Below are 19,011 nucleotides of genomic sequence, written 5' to 3'. Positions count from 1 at the left end.
TGGCTGCTGAAAAACGCAAGTGCCGAGCTGGCAGAATCCAGGATGACCAATGAAAAGTTCCCTGTCCCGAGGGGATAAGTTCTCTCCCCAGCTGATAGCGATGCCTCCCTCGCTTCCTGCCAGTCACCAAAGTAAGCCAGACAAAGTGATAAAGCAAAAATTTTCCTTGCGCTTTCGATTATGATTAGTCCGCTGCTCTAAACGTATACAATGATATCAGACGACCTCATTCCTGTTGATCATAGACGGCATCCTCTTGCTGCCTTTGCTGGCGTCGTAAAGATCGCAGGTATAGAACAGTCACCAGGCACACCACCAGAGTGAGTAAAGTCGCGTTGCCTTCCTCAATGGAGAAAGCCGTAGTAAAGTCTCGGGCCCAGGTCGTGAATTGTTTACTCAGTTCCGGGAGCATGTCAATAGCTTTCACCTGTTAAAGCTCGAATCAGGAAACATATCTGAGAAAGAGAAAGGTAGCCTACTTACCAGCATGCTTTCCTCGTTACGCTGCCGCAGCCAGAGAACTCCCAGAGCAAGATAGATTGGTAAGAAGGCGCTTTGGTCTGCGTCCAGGGCCAGGTCGTAGTACCTCTTGGCGAGATGGAAGTCCTTGGGTAAGCCTAAACCGTGTTCATGCATGTAGCCGATGTTATACATTGCCTGTGCGTTAAACTGTAAACGTGCTCGCATATATGCCTCTGCAGCACGATCCAAGTCTTTCACTGTTCCCTGCAAAAAGTACCAATAGTGAGTGCCTCCCAGCCAGGCAAAGAAAAGTAATATACCCGTCCATAGTAGTACGCATCACCAATTAACAAAGCCGCATACTCGTTTCCCTGTTCCGACGCAAAACGCCACAGCGTGTGTGCACGGTGATGGCGTTCTTCAACGGTACAGTAACCATTTTTGCCAATGCAGACTGCTTCTTCATGAAACTTGTCGAGTATCCATGCCGCGTTGCTTTGGGCCACCTCGTAGCCAAGCTCGGCAGCTCTGGAGTAAAGCAGCAAAGAAAGAGCGATCTCGCCCTTCAGGTAACTTTCAAGTCCCCATCGCAGTAGAGCTCCCCATGGACCCCTTTCGGCCACGGCCTTGTACAAATCCACAGCCTGCAGTCGAAAATTGTAATGTGAGGACGAATGTGGGAATTAAGAACTTACCGTAGGCAAGTCCTTTTTCATACCAAGGCCCCTCTGCTGCATTTTTGCAAGCTGGTAATACGCTTTAGGATGACCGGTGTTAGCCGCAAGGATCAGGTACCGACTTGCCATCTTGATACTTTTCTTGACGCCGGCACCCTTGAGATAGATGACTCCCAAGTTATAAAAACCATTGGGATCATTATGATCTGCCGCTCTTTTGTAAAATTCCTTGGCCTGCAGACACGCCAGAGTGTTGTTAAGAACACGCAAAAGGAAAAATTAGAACGCTGTCTCACCTTTGTCATGTTTTTCTTGTCGACCCCCTGCCCGATAAAGTACAAGTACCCGATCCCGTTATAAGCCGAGAAGCGCTTCTCACGTATAGCCTTCTTGAAATAGTCATACGCTTTTGTGTAGTTCCTCTCCACTCCGAAACCACGGGCATAAATCTCGCCAAGGAATTCCAGAGAGGCCGAGTCTCCCTTTTCGACTGATTTCGTAAACCACGACAACGCCCTGAGGTGGTCACGAGGAATACCTCTCAGTCCGTAGTAATAGATGACACCAATCTTGTGCATTGCGGCTGAGTTCCCCTTCTGTGCTTGGTACTCAAGGAACTGGAAATCGTCATCCTCTTCACCTCGGAACTTCTTGAGCGAGTCTTTACTCTCCTCGGGACCGTAATTCAGACGGACGTGTTCGATCAAAGGCCCCTCTTTGGCAGACACAAAACTGGCCACAGCTGCTGCTGCGAGCTCGGCGTAAAGATGAGCTGCCTCTTCGAAGAGCTGGGAAAAACAACACTCATCATCAATCCAAAGAGAGAGAAAAGAAGAAATAACTCACTTGCTGTCTGTAGTAGCTGTAGGCGAGCGCCATCTTTGATTGATAATTCCCTCCCTCAGCAGCAAAATGGTGGAACAAAAACGACTTGAGGTCACTTTGTTCCATACCGTAGCCGTGTCCGTAGAGCGACGCGAGTGTTGACTGAGCATGAGCATGGCCTTGATCCGCTAGACCCTGGAGCTCCTTCACCGCAGTCTGGATCAACTCAAGCTCCCCATCACTCACCGAATTGATCAGCTGGGCTACCGCGGCACCGTAAGAATCGTTCTTGCCGTGCTCCACTTCTTCCATCACCAACCTCCACGATCCTGGATCCGGCTCCTCGATCTCCGTCCCGTCCAAATCCGGGAAATCCCAGTCGGAAAAAGACTCCTCGGGCTCGGGAGGCACCGATCCATCCTCTGGCGGATTCTCCAACTGCGAGAGCTCATCCTGGACGCCGGCGATGGATCCCTCCTCCTCGTCGGTCCCAGCATCGTCATTCAGTACCAGCACCAATTTCTTGGCTACTCCCCTCGCCCCCAGCAAGGTCGTCGAGAGGAGGAGGAAGAGCAGCACAACCCGCGCTACCAGCATCTCGCCCAAGCCCTAATTAGGGCTCTTCCGGGGTAAATGGTCAGGGGAGGAGACGTCGCCGCCGGAGGCATTGGCTGCATCGTCTTCGCTTACATTGTCCTCCTCCGCCTGCCCGTTGGAATCCCTCGGCTCGTCGCATTGCTGCCATGGATCGTTCTCCTCTATCGATCCGCCTGGGACGTTCCAACCATCCACCTAAGAGCGGTCCTCTCCTTCTTCTTCCTGTGGATGATCCCGTCCAAGCTCCTCCTCCTCTGCTGGAACCTCGGCGCCGTCCAAGATCCATCCGTCACGGCCAGCTTCCCCCGATTCTTCGCGGCCATGGCGCTCTCCATCAACATCCCGCGCAGCCTCATCGATGCGAGCAGCAATGCGGCAGAATCCAATGCCGCTCCAGCTCCAGACGATCGATCGGCCCCGATATCCTGGAAATCCTCCTGGATATGGCTCCAAGAATCCCTCGCCTGGCAGGCCGTGATCATCCGGGCCTCGATCAAGGTCCTGCTCGTCGTGCTCCTCTTCTCCGCCTACGCATTCCGCGACCGCGGCATGCCCGAGCTCCTCCTCTACCTCATCTATTCCCTCCACATCTACCTTGCCTGCTCGCTCATCTTCGAGGCCATCGCCGCCATCGCCGCCGCCACGATCGGTGTGAAGCTCGAGCCGCAATTCGACAAGCCCTTCCTCGCGGCATCCATCTCGGAGTTTTGGGGCAAGCGCTGGAATCGACTCGTTAGCAGCATGCTCAGGGCCTCGGTATACGAGCCCGTACTCTTCGTACTAACCAGGTTGGGCCGAGCCGGACCGGGCCGTACGCGGTCACTGCTCTGGGTGAGAGCCACGGCAACCATGGCAGTCTTCCTCGTCTCTGGTCTCATGCACGAAGTGATTTTTCTCTACACCACCAAGTCAACGCCGACGTGGCAGGTGACTGGGTTCTTCCTGGTCAACGGCCTCGCCATGGTCGTGGAGGTGGCACTGCGAAGAAACTTTGGCCCGCTCGTCTCAAAGCTGCCCAAGGTAATGTGCGTAGTGATAACGCTGGGTTTTATCTTCACGACGGCTTCTTTGCTCTTCTTTCCACCGCTTCAAAGGCCGGGAACTTGCTTCCAAGCTCTCGACGAGTTTGAGCAAATGCTCGGAGCACTACTAGCAGTGAAATAGCCAGTAACAAAGTTTGAAGAATCGCTGCGAGTAAGAGGCGAGAGGTTTAGAAAACGAAGAGAAGCTTTAACATGATCTACCTGTTATGCCAGTAAAGTGAGTTCCAACTTGGGCCTGTTTGGCTGCGGCTCCACAACTTGAATGCGAATCTTCACGCTGTCTAGCACTTTGTACTTTGTACTACCATCCCGAGCATTGGCACACTGTTGCTCCTCGTTCATTATCCAGTTGGTACTCGACTTGCTTGCCTTGTCAACCAGGAACACGGGCCCTTCAATGCCATACCTTGCAAAGCGAATTCCAGATTCAGTACAGAGATTTGCAAACAACGAGGAGAATAGATACTTTGGAACAAACACTATCAGCCCATTGGATCGGATCTGCACAATCCTTGCGTCTGCGTCTGTAGGCCTGGTTACAACGAGACAATGCGTGAGAAAGCGCACAAAAGATCCGTGAAGAACAACCTGTTTCTGAAAAAGATTAAAGTGTGGAGCTCCACTGATGCTCGGCCTGCCATTTGCGCGTTTCGATGCCGGTAGTTCAAATCTGTTTGAGTAAAGTAAGACATGAGGCCACTGAGGAAACGCCATAGCCTTACTGTCTGCGATCTTCGTGACCTCGGATTTGTCGCGTAAGGACGGTGACAGCTTTTCCAAATCCAAAGCTGCAGCCAGCAAGCGGTGTACAATCACATCTGCGTTGAGACGCTGTTTAATAAGATTCACATCAACAGCATAAGTGGTCACTTACCAGCATATCGTCTGATGGGAGACGTGAAATGTGTGTATATTGCTGATGCAAGTCCGTAATGTTGAAACTCTGGAGGGCTTAGCTCGCCACTGCAAAAGTAAACCGCCTGAAAAGCAACAACGCAAATATGAGCTACTAAACGCTATAAAATCAGCTTACTTGGGTCATGCACCGAGTTGCAAGAATTCTTATCAATTTGTTGAAGTATGGATCATCCCCCTATAGGCATGTAAACGTGAGGCGATGAACAAAAAACATGTAAAGTTCTACACATACCACTGCAAGGTCAAGAGTATTTGCGAGAGTCATAGACGAAGTGATGTCCAGTTTGATGCCTACTGCCGAAGCAATTTTTAGAAGAGGCTCAAACATTTTCGGTGTTGGCGTAGGATGCCGTCTGTCAAGTTCAATCCAAGGTTTGCTGACAAAAAAAAAAAGGAAAATACCTGAGAAGAGAAAACACTGGGAAACTCGACAATATCTTCTTAGCGACTGAAATATTTGCCAACAGCATAAACTCTTCGACCATGTGATTTGATTCTCTTACTTGGTACATGCCTGAAACAACCTTCTGTTAGTTTAGATTAACTTTGCAAACGTAAACGCAGAATACTGACCAACATCCAAAGGATTATGTGTTTCTGTATCAATTTCGAACTTCACTTCAGGAGAAGCAAGAGTAAGAGCCCCGCGTTCAATTCGTCTTTGCCTCAAAACCTGCAGTTTGCCGATGAGCATGGCAGAGACAAAAAGCTTAACAACCTTAGCGAGGCGATTCATGTTCCGAAGATCAGTAGTTAAGGGGTCCGACATTCGGCTGACGTACATAAAAGTTACTCTCCACTTCAAGAAAATTCGGAGCAAGTGTACGTACCTATCATCCATTCGGGCTTGAGCTTCAACGTACGAAAGAGCAGCGGAGGACTTGATTACGCCCTTTGTAAATCGAACTGAAATTATATCCGCCTCTGAGGACATCTCCTGAATTTAGAATTGTAAGTGACAATGAATAGAAATGAACGAAGCTGGCATTACCCAAATGACCGAGAAAACAAATCTTTCTACATCCGCTCTGAGAGAGCACACATCTGCATTGTATATACGTAAATACCACTGAAAATCCACGAATTCGAGCTAACCTTCAGTAAGCGGCTTGGGAAGCATGTCAATCCGACGTTCAACCAAGTAAACAGATGTTCCTCTTTCCCGAGCTTCAATGTCTAGAGGTGTACCAGGATGAACAAAGCTTGTTACATCCGCAATATCTGGAAACTTATTAAGGATGGAACAGAGAAAAGAATATAAACACAAGATTGGATACGGACTCCGACTTGATAGTTGCCAGTTGGCAGCAAGGTACAGTGAAGAGCGTCATCGATATCCTTGCAGCCTACACATTTTAGCGGCACTTGTGAATGAAAGCAGCTTTACGCACTGATCATCCTTACCAATGGGGTCTACACTGAACACCCTCAAATTTCGTAAATCTTCACGATGAGGATCGTGCAACGCTTCTGCGGGTACCGACCAAGGCAACGGCGGGAGGCAGGCCAACACTTGGTCCGAAAATGGCCTATTGTTGATGTCATTCTCAATAAGAAGAACCTGAAAACAAAACACATAGAGCTGATTTTCAAGTTCTTAACGAGGCGTTTACCTCGCTTTCTGTGTTACGATCGCCAATTTTGCCGACAGTTTTCACGTAATGTCCAGAAGGATATCTGGAGTTTAAATCCCAGGAGTCGACAGACACCACGATGCGTTTGTCAACCAAATTACCAAACTGACGAGTTTGGATACGGATTTTTGGAATTCGACGGTCCGCTGACACGAACAATGCATTTGCCACGCTTCCCGCTCCTGCTGGGGTTGTCATTGGCTCCAGAGAGCCACAGTACCTGAAGAAGGAACGTGAAAACGTTAGTTTCCAATAGCATGACGAACTGAAAAGTTCTTACGCCCTCCAGTTCCGCTTGATTATTCCAATGACACGTCCATTCGGTCTGCTGGATCCACCGGACGTTGTTGCTTTCTCACTGGCTTCATCCGCCTTGTTCACGGCTGCCTCATCAGAGGTGTCAGGAGCAAGCCCGACTCTTTCATCACCATCGCCGTCTGTAAGGAGCTTCAGAACAAAATGGAGATTTAGAGCTATGTACCTTCTTCTTCAGCAATCATTGTCATGTCGCCTTGCCAAGACTCGTGCGGGAGAAGCTCTACAACAACCACATCCCCATCAAATGCTCGATTCATATTCAGTCTTCCCTGAACCAAAATCTCGTCGCCAACACTTTCGCTACCGACGTAGGCTTGGAACGGGTTATATCTGTTAACTCGCAGCTTTCCTTGGTGATATATTCCTTGATGTATGCCCGCAGTGATTTCGGACATAGGTTTGTGCTGAAAGATGCAATGTAAGCGCCGGTGACAATTGAGCTACATGTACCTCTGAATAGATGATCTTTCTTTTTGACGGTCTCGAGTCCTCTATTTCCATCGGAGTGGCATTCTCGGACTCACTCCGAGCAACCAAATCCAGTAATTCTGGCTTGCCTAGCGACTGAACAAAGTGGTCCACTAAAAGAGGATTTTATTAAGTGTTATATCTACTTCACTAGAAAACTTACCAGAAAAAACGTTAATTCCTTCTGCATTGGCCTTGGTTCTATTGTCAAGATCGTTTGTCAGAAGAACAACAGTGCACGCATCTCCGAGGTGTTTCTGAAACCACTGGGTTGCGACGCGAATAGCTGGAGATTCGAGAGAAAAGTCGCTTCGAAAAAGGAAACAGCAAAAACCAAGTACCTCTGTCATTCCTGTCGTTAACACTCTCACTCGCCATTGCCTTGATGTAAGTCTCCCTGAGAGAAAAAGATTTAGGAAGAAGACATAATTGATATCTTGCCTGTGGTGTTCATTAGAGAAAACGAAGAACTGACGTGATCGATTCGCACAAATGTTGCGCAGGCGATTGTAAGCACTCAAGTTCTTGTTCTTCACTTCTTCCAGAACAACGGATAAAATTATCACGTTGCGAAATGCCGGATTTTCGAGCAAATCCATCTAGATAGAAGATTGCAAAAAATCGCTAATAGAAGAAAAAAGAGAGGCAAGAACAAGCACCTGGTGTAACACCACATTTGTATCGACCACAACGAGCCGGTCGGCCGCAACGAGATTGGCAGTGGAGGTGTCGCAGCTGGAACAAAACGTAGCGCCGCAGGGAATATCATCGCGCAGGTAGTGCTCGCGAACGACCTGGACGCAGGCGCAAATCCATCGAAACCAAGACCGCAAGAGCATCCCTCACCTTGAAAACCCGGCCGCCTCGATTCTTCTTCACAAACGCCTTGTTCTTCAGCATTGTGGAAAAGCCCTAAATCCCAGAAGATGTTCGCCGGATATTCTTTTCTCGATTATAAGAACTAGCGTTTACACCTCGGAACTTACTGAGACTACTATAGGCAGTTCTACGTCCATGGTGCTAAGAACCCGGAAGATCATCCACTTGGTGTGCCTATGTGCTACTTTACACACAAAACCAACCAGGATTTCGTCCCGCCAATGACTTAGATCAAGAGTTCTTACAAAAATTAAAAAAACGCATATTCACTTCGTTTTAAAATTTCTAGAGGTTTGGTTCCCAGAGACGAAGAAGCCCATTGCGGCCGCCGCTACAAATCCTTCCTCTGTCCGCATCACAAGCAACGCATCTCACCTGGAAAGAGTGAAAGTTCTTATTATACATAGATCCAGAGAATTGGAAGATAAAGATCAATCGAGACGTACCACTGCGGCGCTACGCTGTGGAGTGCGGTAGAGCTGCCATCCCGCCATTCCCTTTGCTTGGTCGTTTTGCTCCGCCTTGTGGAACAGGGACATGGAGTTATCTCCGGCGCCTATTGCCAGCCACCGCGGTCCCGCTTTCACGGAGAGAATGGGCGAAACGTGGACACCGACGTTTTTCACGCACTGAAGCAAGCCTCCTGATGCACACATTATACATCATTGGTTACTCTCGGAAGCGAAGAAATGAAAGCTCTGCTTACCGTTTTGATACTCCCAAATGCGAACCAGACCATCTGCCGAACCTGTATGAAAAGAGTAATGTGTAAGTAGCACAAGTAGAAGTGAAGCAACAAACCTGTGATGATTCCATCGTCTGTAGCAGAGTACTCCACGCAGGTGATTCCACCTGCGTGACATGCAAGGACTGCGTCGCAAGAACCTTGAGACACAGACCACACCCTCGCTGTCCAGTCGTCACTTCCAGTGACGATCGTATCCTTCACCATTCTCAAAGTTCTGGCCATGGCAGCAAAAGAAAACACAGTCTCACAAGCCAAGAACAACCAGCTTTACCTTATCCACTTCTTGTGACCGAGAAGCATATGAACCTGTTTCCCAGCTCGGACATCCCAAACTTTCACAACTCTGAGCAAAATAAAAAGCATCAAGATAGATGGTTGACGTAACAACAAGCATACCCGTCCATTCCTGCGGCAGCAAGGACTCTCGTAGTGTCATCGTAGTCCATGCATAGAATTGCACTCGAAGATTGTCCCACGTTGGCAACGCATGCGTCCGTTCTGGCATCCCACATCTTGACCGTGCCATCATGGGAAGCCGAAAGAACTCGTTCCTCCGACAGCATCCTCACGCAGCTTATCTGCGATTTCCATGCTTCACAAACTATTTCAAGTAAAGACATTAAGAGTACCTTTTCTCTGTGACCGTCGAGCTTCATGCTGTTCTGAGACGTAGCCTTGTCCCAGATAAGTACAAGAGTATCGTCGCCACCGGAAACTATACGCAGCTTATCGGACGATATTGCACGAATTGTCCTGTAGACGAATCGTTAGAAGGACAAACATCAACAAACCACACAGTTAAAACATACGCCGTGTGTCCTTCTAATGTTGCTCGAAACTCAGAACCACGCACGGTTGGATCCCACATTTTTAACTGCACTTAATGTTTTGTCAATGCTAAATCAGAGAACCGAGACTAGAACGAACCGTGCAGTCAGCAGATCCACTTATGAACATGCCTGGTTCATTTTCGCCGACAAGATCCCCCATTTCACTTCTCGTTCCCACGTGCAATGCTGTCACAGGACCTGTATGACCACGAAGGTTTCGCAAAGCTGGAGACCGTTTCACTGCCTGCGTGCTGTCTACATTGGCTCGCTGATTTTGCCTTGAGCCTAAACGGGAAAACCATCAACAGAAACACTTTATTTCATAAAGAACTTACCTGAAACAGGTGCGTCCGTACGACCTCGAGCGTCGTTGGCAGGTTGTCTGAACGAGGCGCGATCCCTGCTAAACATACTTTGCATCCAGCTTCTTCCAGCACCCGCCGCTTGAGAGCTCTGACTGTCATCGTTTTCTTGTCGATCTTGAGGATAAGAGGCTACTGGCTGTGCTCTTGATGTAGGTAGTTTTCCCCAGTAACCTTGTTTCACATTCTGTACATGAGCTAAAATGCCTCTCAATTTTATCTGCAGAAAAAAAAAAGGAAAATGTCATTGGACGTGATTGAAAAAAGTGTGCACACCCACCAGTTGCTTCGATCCAAGATTATTCTTCAATGCTAATGACTCAAGAATTAGCCAGGCCTCTGGATCCGGAACTTTCAAACCAGCCTATAAAAATCAAGCAATAAAACGTAGAATTCAAATCATATCGTACCAGGTGCCGAGCTATGACGACAAGTTGTTCGGTTACAAGATCAGCATACTTCCCAGTCCTAAGACAGGCAACACATGTTCACCAAGAGATAATTAAGATTTATAAAGAAATCAATACCTATCAGAGGAACGTTCCATTATATACTCACAATATCCTTCCCAGAAACTGCAATTTTACAGTTAAAAGATATTTAAGAAACAACTTAGGCTCACCGTATGTCGTCCCAAACTGGCAAAGATCCCAAATGACGTTGTACAAAGTCTAAAATATTGCCAGCATCACGACGGTGAACTTCGGCAGAAATCTCCAGTGCATCCCGAACTGTTTCCATATCATTGCGTGAAGTAGCACGATTGACAATGGTTTTCACCTGCAAAGGAAAAGAATAAAAGATTGGAGAGAACTTAAAGACAACAAAAGAGTACTTACAAGCTCTTTAACTGCCATAAATTGTTCCTCGGAAACACGACATTGCCACCCCTGCAAAGGTTCGAGCTTTAGAACAGCGTGTACCAAAAACATTTAGCTTACCGAGTGAATATGCTCCCTGACACACTCAACAAATCCACTTCCACCAATACCTTCCGCATCGGACTCAATCAAAGCTGCAGAAAAAAAGCTTAGGAGCACTACGTAATGAGAAAGAGATCTTACCGAGTATGGTGCCATATTCAAACGACGAAAAGGGATCCTCTACAGAACTTAAATTGAGAAGCCGTAGCCACAATCCCTGAGTTTTAAAAACCCGTAAGATTGCGTATTGACAAGTTAGCAAGTACCTGGAGTTTGACTTTTATGTCGAGCACCATGCGGTCCCGCTCAGCCTGAATGAGTCTTTTACTGTAAATGTGCAGAAAACCATAATACTTACAGCTCTTTCTCGTGGACTGAAACTCCCTGAAACAGGACTGTAAAAACAAAAGTTGATTAGACAACATTTTCCAACAGATAAAATCGTATTCACCTTGAAACAGCTGGTCTATTGGGACGGTCGAAACTTGCGTTTGCTTTAGCCAAAACCGCACTTCGTTTCTCCTCCTCAAACTGAGTCCTCACGTTGGCAGGAAATCGATCATAACAAAATCTTGACCTTGCAGCTGAAACACAGGTGGTTGAATCCTTAGAAAACCAACTAACGATTTCTCCTCACCTGGACCTTTACTCTGTATATCTGCAACGGTTATGATTTCAGGCTCGTCGTACGGCAGAGGTAGAATGGCTCCACGAGATTCGCTATTAGCGATAGCACTCTGAAGTTTATCCACGAGATTTAAACCCGCATCAGGTGCACCATATCCTCGATCCAGAAAATCCATAAATCCTTGGGAGTTCAATAGCTGAAAAATCTGCACACCGTAAACCAGTAAAAAAAAAAAAACAAACCACGAAAAAGCCAAAGACTTGCCATGGGATCAGGTTGACGTCCAAGGGCTCTTGCACGTTTTTTCAAGAAAGCTTGCGTATTGAAAACATTCATCGCTACGTGAGCACTGCCCTGCATCCAGGAGAGCAATCGCAGCCCCCTGTCGTAAGATTTGACTAGATAGTACGCATCTAAAAGAAGATGCACCACTTACCACAAATTTGCGGTAGTCAGGCAAAACTGATGCAAAAAACTGGAGAAAAATAAGCCTGGAATGTGGTACTTGCTTAGCACGCGTAAGAGAAACATTCGTATCAGTCCATACCTCAGTTCCAAATCATGTTGCTCATTCCATTTCTTATTTCCAAGCCTTAGATCATCATAGCAGGGATCGCCAATTGTTTTGCGAGCACGATCCAAATGAACTACATTTGGATACAGTAAGCGCACAAGGTCTCTTCGCAGAATTGAGCCTTCAGGTTCCGTAAGAGGAGGTATGGCTTCTGAGGAAAATATCTGATTGTTTTCCAGATCCACAACCACCACCTGTGGAGTAAGAAGACATGTAAAGCGGAAAAACCGAAGTTCATTTGACATCATACCCCGTCCAGCGAAAAGTTAGAGATGTCAACAGCCGAATGAAGACCCATCAAATAGGGAGTCGGAGCCTCAATGTAGTCGACTCCAGCGTAAAATAATACTGGAATGTACACATGCTGCTCACACATAAAAGTTTAAACGCATGCATACAGTCGTCTGAGAATGTACCTGCCACTTGATTGGATAGATAAGATGGCATACAGCTTCCGCAACCATTGTCAACAACGAAAGCCTGTACCGAACACCAAAAGATAAAATGGAAACATTTACAACGTCATCTTACTTGTTAGCCCGAAGAAGAACCCGTCTCTCAAGAAGAATAGAAACAAAGAGCTGCAAAACATTATCTACATCCAAGCATTGTAGGAGAGGTTGAAATGACATCTGCAAACCAAAACTCCAATGGTTAGTAAAAAATTTAGTGTCCTGTGAATGGAAATCGTACGTCTGCGTGAGGAAAACCGCCCTTCGGAGGCATATCTATACACAGAAGACGGCTTTCCAGAGAAAACAAAACTTGGCTCTGTCCAGGAGTGGGAAGTGGCACAGACGTTACCATATGTGCCACAATATCCCAGAGTGGTTTACTGGCAAAGAAAAAAAAAAACGAACACAAACTTTGAATCGAAGAGATAACAGATCATACGCTCACCTTGATCCAGAGGGAGAGAAACACAGCCGGTGAAGCTCTTCCAGCGCCTCTGCAAACAATCTAAAGCAAGGCGAGTGTGACACCAGACATATACATTTGTCTACGTATGAGTTCGCAGGAATGCGGTATGCCTCGGCAATATCCTCATCAACTGGATCTCGAAAGGCAACGCAGCTAACGTAGATCTTAGATCCATCGCCGTCTAGAGCACTCAAGATAGGACTGTAAGAGGAATAAACAATCAACACTACCAGTTAAGATAATTGGATAGCTGCGAGGATAGCTCGATTCGTCCGTGATTATGAATCCAGTCGAATGAAATGCCACTCCACCCGGTAGAACGCACTAAGAAAATCGATTTTTCGCTAGGAATCCCCAGAAATCGAAGTGCATACCATTGGAAGTTGGGGCGGCGGAGGAGGCCGATCTGTGGAAGCCGGAGGGAACTGATCCAGCAGCGATGGACTATAGGAGACGCCGGAACTCCCGTGGTAGCCGCGGGCGCCATTCGATGCCTGGACCTCTGGACCGAGGCCGCAGACGAGGAAATACTCCACTAACTTCGCCATGGCATCATACTCAAGAACCCTAAAAATTTCGAGGTAACCTTTTATTTCTACTCTATCTCATCTCGTCGATCCCATTGATTGTCGTCGTCACGGGCAAGAAATTTTATATTTTGGGTGGATCTTAGATGCGACATTTCTTCACGACTTTGCTCCTGAGATTTTGGAGAGAAATCTTATAATTCTTGGGACCATTTTTACAAAAAGGATTTCTTATAATGAACCATGAATACTGTGCCTTCGAAATGTTAAAAATGTGTGGTGTTGATATTGTATCAGTTGTGGACGTTCTGCTTAGTGGTCTCCATCCCTTTCCATTTCAAACTGATAAAAGGTGGTAGTTCCTCCTATAGGATATCTCACGGTTATTGTATGGTTGAGGAGCTGCTTGGTGTGAGGACGAGGCTTCAGCATTGCAGCTGTAAATGTTCACAGATATGAAACCCCGGGTGGAGCTTCTCCATTGAGTCGCCACATTGAGGGCTTAAACATTATAGCAGGGTAGTCAAGCCACTTTGGATCCGCCCTCTCACTTTCGGAATGCGCCTTGACATGTATGCCACCCTCAAGAACTTCGAGCTCGCTGTTGTCCTGCACCTCGTTGAGCATGCCCCGAATGGTTGGCCCAATTATCTCACGCACTTCGTAGGGACGCCTGAAAGTGTAGATTGTGTGGCACACCACCTTTGTGACCGTGCCATCAGGATGCCGCTCCCACTTGTAAAACGACACTCGGTATCCCCGATTGAGCAACACGCCGTAGAGAACGTAGCTCTCTCGATCATGGTCGACCTGTTCAAGCTTCTCGTCTAGCGCAGCATACATGTCGTAATAGCATTTGGCGCACAGGAAGAGGATCCCGCCTGGCCGCCTGCCGTCGAAGTCGCCACTGCAAATTGAGCGACTCGCAATGCGCAAGCAACAGACACAACAAAAGGATTTACCTGTACGCCAGTAACTCTTCCAGATACCCGCCAAGGAAGCCCGCGGATTCTTCCATGGATCTGGGAGATGCTTGCTGATCCAGCTCTCATCCCCGAAAACAATCCGTGGATCCGGCAAGAGCTCCTCAAGCGACACGCGTGCCATTGCTCACTCTCACCTAGAGTTCTTCCGCCATCTTCTGCGATTATTAAAGCCAGGGCTTAGTTTTTGGCCAAGCGGATTAATTTACGAATGGAGAAGTCTTTTGATCATGTAATCTCTGCTTAGCTTATGCGATTTTTCAGTGGTTTCGAAGTTTCAGTGGTTCTTCGCAGTTACCGTTTCTGCCATTCTTCTTCTATACATCGCCACGCCACAACTTATAGATAGAGCGCACCGTCTTTAACCATTTCCTTGCCTTTGAAGGGGCTCAGGCAATGGAGATAGTACACGCGGGGACAATGGTCGCAGCAAAGAAGATTTCCGCCGGACTGGCAAACCACAGCCGAAAAGGGGCTGAAAAACAAATGCAGCGTAAGCACATTGTTGTTGGCCGAGCTCCGCTACAACAAGATTCTAGTAAGCTAAAGCCGCTTGAAACTTTTCAGCCTCGGAAGATTCTGGCAAGACATTGTCCTCTATACCAATGATACGGAGATTTTTGCCACTTCGTTCTTCCTCTTCTTGCTCCGGATTGATGTGTTTTACATCTTTGGGTTCCACTAGGCAAGGGCAGAAAATTCAATATTGAGAAAAACAGACTAGGCAAGTCTTACACGCAGGAGTTGCAAAGAGCATTGTTGTAACACTTCACGCCTCCGTGCTTCCGCCTTGACGAAGTGTATAGCGTGAGTGAGAGAAGAAATATTGTCACCTTCAGACAGAGAGCGGCGAATTTTCCAGAAGATGGGACTGTGAAACCAAACAATAGCAAAACATGGAGAACTGGGAATAGAGCCAACCGAGCAAATTAGAAAAAAAAAAACCTTACCTCCAGAAGCTCTCCTCGATCACACGGTGGCTTTCTTTGCTCTTCTTTCCACCACATTACAAGCCGGGAACTTGCTTCCAAGCAAATCCTGGGAGCACTAGCAGCGAAGTAGGGAATAACAAGCAATATCTATACACAGATAGATAGCTCTTCACGGCTTTCCAGCGAAAACAACACTTGGCTGTGTCCAGGAGTGGGAAGTGGCACAGACGTTACCATATGTGTCACAATGTCCCAAAGTGGTCTACTGGCAAAAACAAAACAAAAAAAAAACGATCACAAACTTTGAGAATTATGAATCAAACGCTCACCTTGATCCAGAGGGAGAGAAACACAGCCGGTGTAGCTCTTCCAGCGCCTCAGTAAACAATCTAAGGCACACCAGACATATACATTTGTCTACGTATAGGCCTCGGCAATATCCTCACCAACAAGGCAGCTATAATCTTCGAGATTTCGCCAAAAATCCCCAGAAATCGAAGTGCATACCATTGGAAGCTGGCGGCGGAGGAGGCGATCTGTGGTGGAAGCCGACGCGATCGCCGTGGTAGCCGCGGGCGCCATGACCTCGACTACTCAATACACAAGAGCCCTAAAAACTCTTTTATTTCTATGTTAAACAGTAGAAGCTCGATTCGCCATAGTAATCGATCATCTCGTGTTCCTGGGTCGAGAAACCAATCGCCGCCCCGAGATCCCATTCCTGCTGAGGCGATGGCTGCTGGAGGATCTGGAGGAGATTGTCGTCGTCGCGGGCAAGGGGGAAGTCCGGACCAGCCATTGCGCGCTCCCTCGATTGATCGTGCTGGATGTTCTTGCTCTGGATCTGGAGCTGATAGATGCGGCATTTCTCCAGGACTTGCTCGATCTCCACCTGCTTGGGGCTCTTGGCGCCGCCGGGCTGCTGCTGGATCATCATCGAAGAACTGGAAGAGGAAGGATATTTCGAGATCCCGCAGAAAGAAGAGGAAGATCGCGGCGCGGCTGCTGCTGCTGCTGCTGCCACCGCTGAACGATCAGATTGATCAAAGACGAAATTGGTGCGCGCGCGAATCCCTCGCATTGCCCTAGCGGCCACATCGTAGGCAAGCGCCGCCTCCTCGGCGGTATCAAACGTCCCCAGCCACCGCCGCTCCTTCGTGTTTGGATCGCGAATCTCCGCCGCGAATCTCCCCCAGGGACGCCGCCTCACGCCCCGGTACTCGCTGTTCTTCCTGCTGATCTTCTTCTTCCTCGCATGGCCCCGATTCGCCGCCGCTGGCCCAGGTGGTGATTCTCGCGCGCTCGAATCACTTGTACCAGCAGCAGCAGTAGCAGTAGCAGACATGATGATTTCGCGATCGAACGAATGATCGATCGGTTGATCGATCGAAGGAGGGGAGTACCAAGCAGATATATAGTGGATTCGCGATTTTAAAGTGGGTGCCCGTGGGATTAGATAGAAGATCTCGTAGGTAGAGCGCACGCACGCACGCACGGCACACGAGCGATGGAGAGAGAGAGACCGACCAAGCAAGCAAGAAGAAAATACTGCGGTAAGGACTCCATACGGATTCCTATATAGCAAGTCGCACATTCAATTCGATGGGCATCGTTCTTCCTTCCTCGCTTTGAGAGTGGTCATCGTCAGTCAGTGATTGTCGCTAGCTAGAATCATAACCGAATCCAGCGTAAGATCTCTTGCGGATTCAAGGAATTCCACAATCATTTCTCGCATTTAAGGCCTTGCACGCTCCGACTCTAGGCTCGTGTAATTTTGATTTTCTAAATTTCAGTCGTCACACATTCCTAAAATTAAATATTTATTGTAAATTTTCATAAATTGAAATATCCAGTACGTTTTTAAGAATGTCCTTTTTATTTTTTAACCTTATTTTTAGGTACATAATATTACTAATATATTTCATAATTATAGCTCATAAGTTATAATTTATCAAATTCTCTGATAATATTATAAGTTTATGCTTTTGAGTCATTTTATTAAGATAAATATTTCTTATAAATTTTCTCAATTCATAATAAAGTATATAAAATTTTATGCTACATTACAGAAAATATTTTTAAAAATAACTAGAAAAATCTATATATACCACTGGTTTTGGGAATGTTTTTTTAATTCAGTTATACTCTAGTTTGGGACCATAACAAATCTGGTTTTTAATATTATTTATATGCTATTTGACAATCAGTCTAGGAGTGGTTTTCAGTGTGGTTTCTATAGTTTCTATATAATTCACCGATATAGATAAAGTTTAAAATTAACTAATGGAGAGAGTAATTTTGGAATAATGTTTTGGTCTTTTTATGCACTTAAGTTTTAGTATAATTTACATATATTGTTATAAATAAAGAATGATTCACAATATATTTTGGAAATAGATATAGTTTTAGTATATTTTTCTAGTAAATATTATTGTGGTAGTCCTAAGTATTTTTGGACCAAACCTCTTTAAAAATGATCAACTATCCAAACTTCACAGCCTATTTAGCAATGTACTTAAGGCCTTCACAATTTCAATTTTTTATGAATTTGGCAATTGGTAGATGTATTTCTCACTTCTAAAGTATCACTTTGTGTTGGCAAAAGAAAGCTTTAATTCAAGTAGTAGTTGCACTATTTATTTCAAGGTTACTATGTCAAACTTTTATGGATATTTGTTCATTTTAAATGAAGAAATGATAATTTGATTCTATACTACTTTAGTGATAGTTGTTAATTCTTGTTATGCATTATTATCAACCACACTTAGAACTGATAAATTTGACCCAATGTATCGCCCAACTCTTCATTTTGGGTGCCAAGCCAATTTTGGATGTATCCTGACTGCATATTGTCAGCTGATTGAGCTAATGGATGAATATTTTAATTCAGGCAGGGAGATTCTATGAATATTCTAATGCTTAAAGACCATGGCACTAGGGATTTCTCCTCCAGGAGAGTGTCGCAAGGCTTTGCCATTCTAGAATGCTATTGTGGGGGCTAAGGTTTCTAGAATTGTAGTACATATTAGGGACAATAAGCAATCTTGATAATTCTTGGTCCTTTATTGATATTCTTGGTCTCTAGCATTAATAAACTTGCAATAGTTTGGGAATGCATTGATTTTCTTTGAGCTTAGCATTGCAACTTATTACAAGACCAAGGACAAGAGTCCACAATTAAGACAAGCATTGAAGTGATTGGAGGCCATCCAAGGAAATAAGTTAGATTTATCTATAAGGCTTAGATGGCTGTGTACAATCTAGGACAAAGATGAGTATTCTTCCAAGTTGTCTACTTAAGTGAGTAAATAGAGAAATAAAAAAGCCTTTTCAGTTCTAACTTATTTTCCTTGTATTGTACTTGTCTAGATAGGAGTCAATCTTTGCTATGGTCTAAAGAGCAACAAGAACTTAAACATGCTACTAGTATTGAAAGTTTTACTTTGCTAATCCCTCCATCATGATGCTTGTCTTGTTGCAAGAATAACAACAGAAAAAGAAAAATCCAAGGATGAAGAAGTGTCAAGTAGAAGTAAAAAACATTCTTCTACCATTACCACATATGTTTAATAAGATAATTATTTTTAATACCTCAATCAATGGTTTTGTTATCTCACTCTTAGTGCTTGCTTTGAGCTGTAGAAAATGGAGGATGTGGTGTTAAAGTTTTTAGCTTGTGCCAGTTGTGAGTAATGCAAATGTTGGAATTGCATGGCAACAAACAGTCTACTTCGAGTAGTAAGAGTAAGAGTTAGAAGATTG

General features: G+C 46.0%; 5 protein-coding genes across 7 annotated transcripts; 1 reads left to right on the top strand and 4 right to left on the bottom strand.

The window, feature by feature from the left end:
- Positions 1–149: 149 nt before the first annotated feature.
- On the bottom strand, positions 150–2,662 carry LOC9644204 (ERAD-associated E3 ubiquitin-protein ligase component HRD3A). Its single transcript, XM_002983678.2, has 6 exons — positions 1,986–2,662; positions 1,436–1,927; positions 1,158–1,373; positions 783–1,106; positions 484–726; positions 150–427 (listed from the first exon to the last, which is right to left on the bottom strand). Exons 1-6 carry the CDS (start codon positions 2,559–2,561, stop codon positions 227–229), a joined length of 2,052 nt encoding a protein of 683 aa, XP_002983724.1. The 5' UTR covers positions 2,562–2,662; the 3' UTR covers positions 150–226.
- Positions 2,582–3,898, top strand: LOC9643964 (acyl-CoA--sterol O-acyltransferase 1). 2 transcript variants are annotated; one of them, XM_024688919.1, is made up of 2 exons: positions 2,585–3,248; positions 3,402–3,898. In XM_024688919.1, the coding sequence occupies exons 1-2, from the start codon at positions 2,598–2,600 to the stop codon at positions 3,723–3,725; spliced, it is 975 nt and encodes a 324-aa protein (XP_024544687.1). In that variant the 5' UTR covers positions 2,585–2,597; the 3' UTR covers positions 3,726–3,898. The 2 variants fall into 2 exon arrangements, with proteins under 2 accessions (XP_002983828.1, XP_024544687.1); XM_002983782.2 differs by having other exon boundaries at positions 2,582–3,898.
- LOC9643963 (exosome complex exonuclease RRP44 homolog A) lies at positions 3,431–7,849 on the bottom strand. The gene is made up of 25 exons (XM_024688918.1): positions 7,789–7,849; positions 7,602–7,736; positions 7,384–7,541; positions 7,284–7,339; positions 7,106–7,228; positions 6,925–7,055; positions 6,638–6,878; positions 6,437–6,593; positions 6,136–6,376; positions 5,927–6,083; positions 5,800–5,868; positions 5,618–5,743; positions 5,514–5,566; positions 5,353–5,459; positions 5,241–5,295; positions 5,096–5,195; positions 4,925–5,036; positions 4,755–4,875; positions 4,638–4,697; positions 4,479–4,584; positions 4,327–4,422; positions 4,193–4,274; positions 4,071–4,136; positions 3,806–4,010; positions 3,431–3,749 (listed from the first exon to the last, which is right to left on the bottom strand). The coding sequence occupies exons 1-24, from the start codon at positions 7,840–7,842 to the stop codon at positions 3,809–3,811; spliced, it is 2,808 nt and encodes a 935-aa protein (XP_024544686.1). The 5' UTR covers positions 7,843–7,849; the 3' UTR covers positions 3,431–3,749; positions 3,806–3,808.
- Positions 7,850–8,008: 159 nt separating this feature from the next.
- Positions 8,009–13,359, bottom strand: LOC9643962 (DENN domain and WD repeat-containing protein SCD1). 2 transcript variants are annotated; one of them, XM_024688867.1, is made up of 31 exons: positions 13,182–13,359; positions 13,038–13,131; positions 12,787–12,988; positions 12,580–12,721; positions 12,418–12,518; positions 12,303–12,366; positions 12,137–12,250; positions 11,860–12,080; positions 11,749–11,803; positions 11,577–11,666; positions 11,322–11,517; positions 11,136–11,268; positions 11,043–11,079; positions 10,951–10,995; positions 10,826–10,901; positions 10,703–10,776; positions 10,601–10,651; positions 10,384–10,541; positions 10,289–10,336; positions 10,172–10,229; positions 10,042–10,125; positions 9,735–9,981; positions 9,497–9,684; positions 9,379–9,443; positions 9,199–9,322; positions 8,966–9,147; positions 8,841–8,912; positions 8,623–8,783; positions 8,528–8,569; positions 8,268–8,464; positions 8,009–8,196 (listed from the first exon to the last, which is right to left on the bottom strand). In XM_024688867.1, exons 1-31 carry the CDS (start codon positions 13,353–13,355, stop codon positions 8,107–8,109), a joined length of 3,585 nt encoding a protein of 1,194 aa, XP_024544635.1. In that variant the 5' UTR covers positions 13,356–13,359; the 3' UTR covers positions 8,009–8,106. The 2 variants fall into 2 exon arrangements, with proteins under 2 accessions (XP_024544635.1, XP_024544636.1); XM_024688868.1 differs by lacking the exon at positions 13,182–13,359 and having other exon boundaries at positions 12,787–12,846; positions 12,891–12,988; positions 13,038–13,130.
- A 622-nt stretch (positions 13,360–13,981) lies between these two features.
- Positions 13,982–16,594, bottom strand: LOC9643960 (ethylene-responsive transcription factor FZP). Its single transcript, XM_002983674.2, has 6 exons — positions 16,282–16,594; positions 15,889–16,174; positions 15,579–15,638; positions 15,053–15,188; positions 14,780–14,839; positions 13,982–14,083 (listed from the first exon to the last, which is right to left on the bottom strand). Exons 1-6 carry the CDS (start codon positions 16,592–16,594, stop codon positions 13,982–13,984), a joined length of 957 nt encoding a protein of 318 aa, XP_002983720.2.
- Between the last annotated feature and the right edge of the window lie 2,417 nt (positions 16,595–19,011).

Source organism: Selaginella moellendorffii, unplaced genomic scaffold, assembly GCF_000143415.4.
Source record: "Selaginella moellendorffii unplaced genomic scaffold, v1.0 SELMOscaffold_59, whole genome shotgun sequence".
NCBI classification, from domain to species: domain Eukaryota; kingdom Viridiplantae; phylum Streptophyta; class Lycopodiopsida; order Selaginellales; family Selaginellaceae; genus Selaginella; species Selaginella moellendorffii.
Note: the sequence above shows the minus strand (reverse complement) of the source record. Positions and strands in the feature narration are given on the sequence as shown.

Coding starts and splice junctions, on each gene's coding strand:
- LOC9644204 (XM_002983678.2), bottom strand. CDS start 2,561: ATGCTGGTAGCGCGGGTTGTGCTGCTCTTCCTCCTCCTCTCGACGACC. Junction 1,928..1,985: donor ACAGCTACTACAGACAGCAA/GTGAGTTATTTC, acceptor TGTTTTTCCCAG/CTCTTCGAAGAGGCAGCTCA. Junction 727..782: donor ATGCGTACTACTATGGACGG/GTATATTACTTT, acceptor TACTTTTTGCAG/GGAACAGTGAAAGACTTGGA.
- LOC9643964 (XM_002983782.2), top strand. CDS start 2,598: ATGGTCAGGGGAGGAGACGTCGCCGCCGGAGGCATTGGCTGCATCGTC.
- LOC9643963 (XM_024688918.1), bottom strand. CDS start 7,842: ATGCTGAAGAACAAGGCGTTTGTGAAGAAGAATCGAGGCGGCCGGGTT. Junction 7,737..7,788: donor GAGGCGGCCGGGTTTTCAAG/GTGAGGGATGCT, acceptor GCCTGCGTCCAG/GTCGTTCGCGAGCACTACCT. Junction 4,275..4,326: donor GGTCACGAAGATCGCAGACA/GTAAGGCTATGG, acceptor TTACTCAAACAG/ATTTGAACTACCGGCATCGA.
- LOC9643962 (XM_024688867.1), bottom strand. CDS start 13,355: ATGGCGAAGTTAGTGGAGTATTTCCTCGTCTGCGGCCTCGGTCCAGAG. Junction 10,996..11,042: donor TCAGTCCACGAGAAAGAGCT/GTAAGTATTATG, acceptor AGACTCATTCAG/GCTGAGCGGGACCGCATGGT. Junction 10,777..10,825: donor TGAATATGGCACCATACTCG/GTAAGATCTCTT, acceptor TTTTTTCTGCAG/CTTTGATTGAGTCCGATGCG.
- LOC9643960 (XM_002983674.2), bottom strand. CDS start 16,594: ATGTCTGCTACTGCTACTGCTGCTGCTGGTACAAGTGATTCGAGCGCG. Junction 14,840..15,052: donor GCTCTTTGCAACTCCTGCGT/GTAAGACTTGCC, acceptor ATCTTGTTGTAG/CGGAGCTCGGCCAACAACAA. Junction 14,084..14,779: donor TTTTCAGCCCCTTTTCGGCT/GTGGTTTGCCAG, acceptor GGGGATACCGAG/TGTCGTTTTACAAGTGGGAG.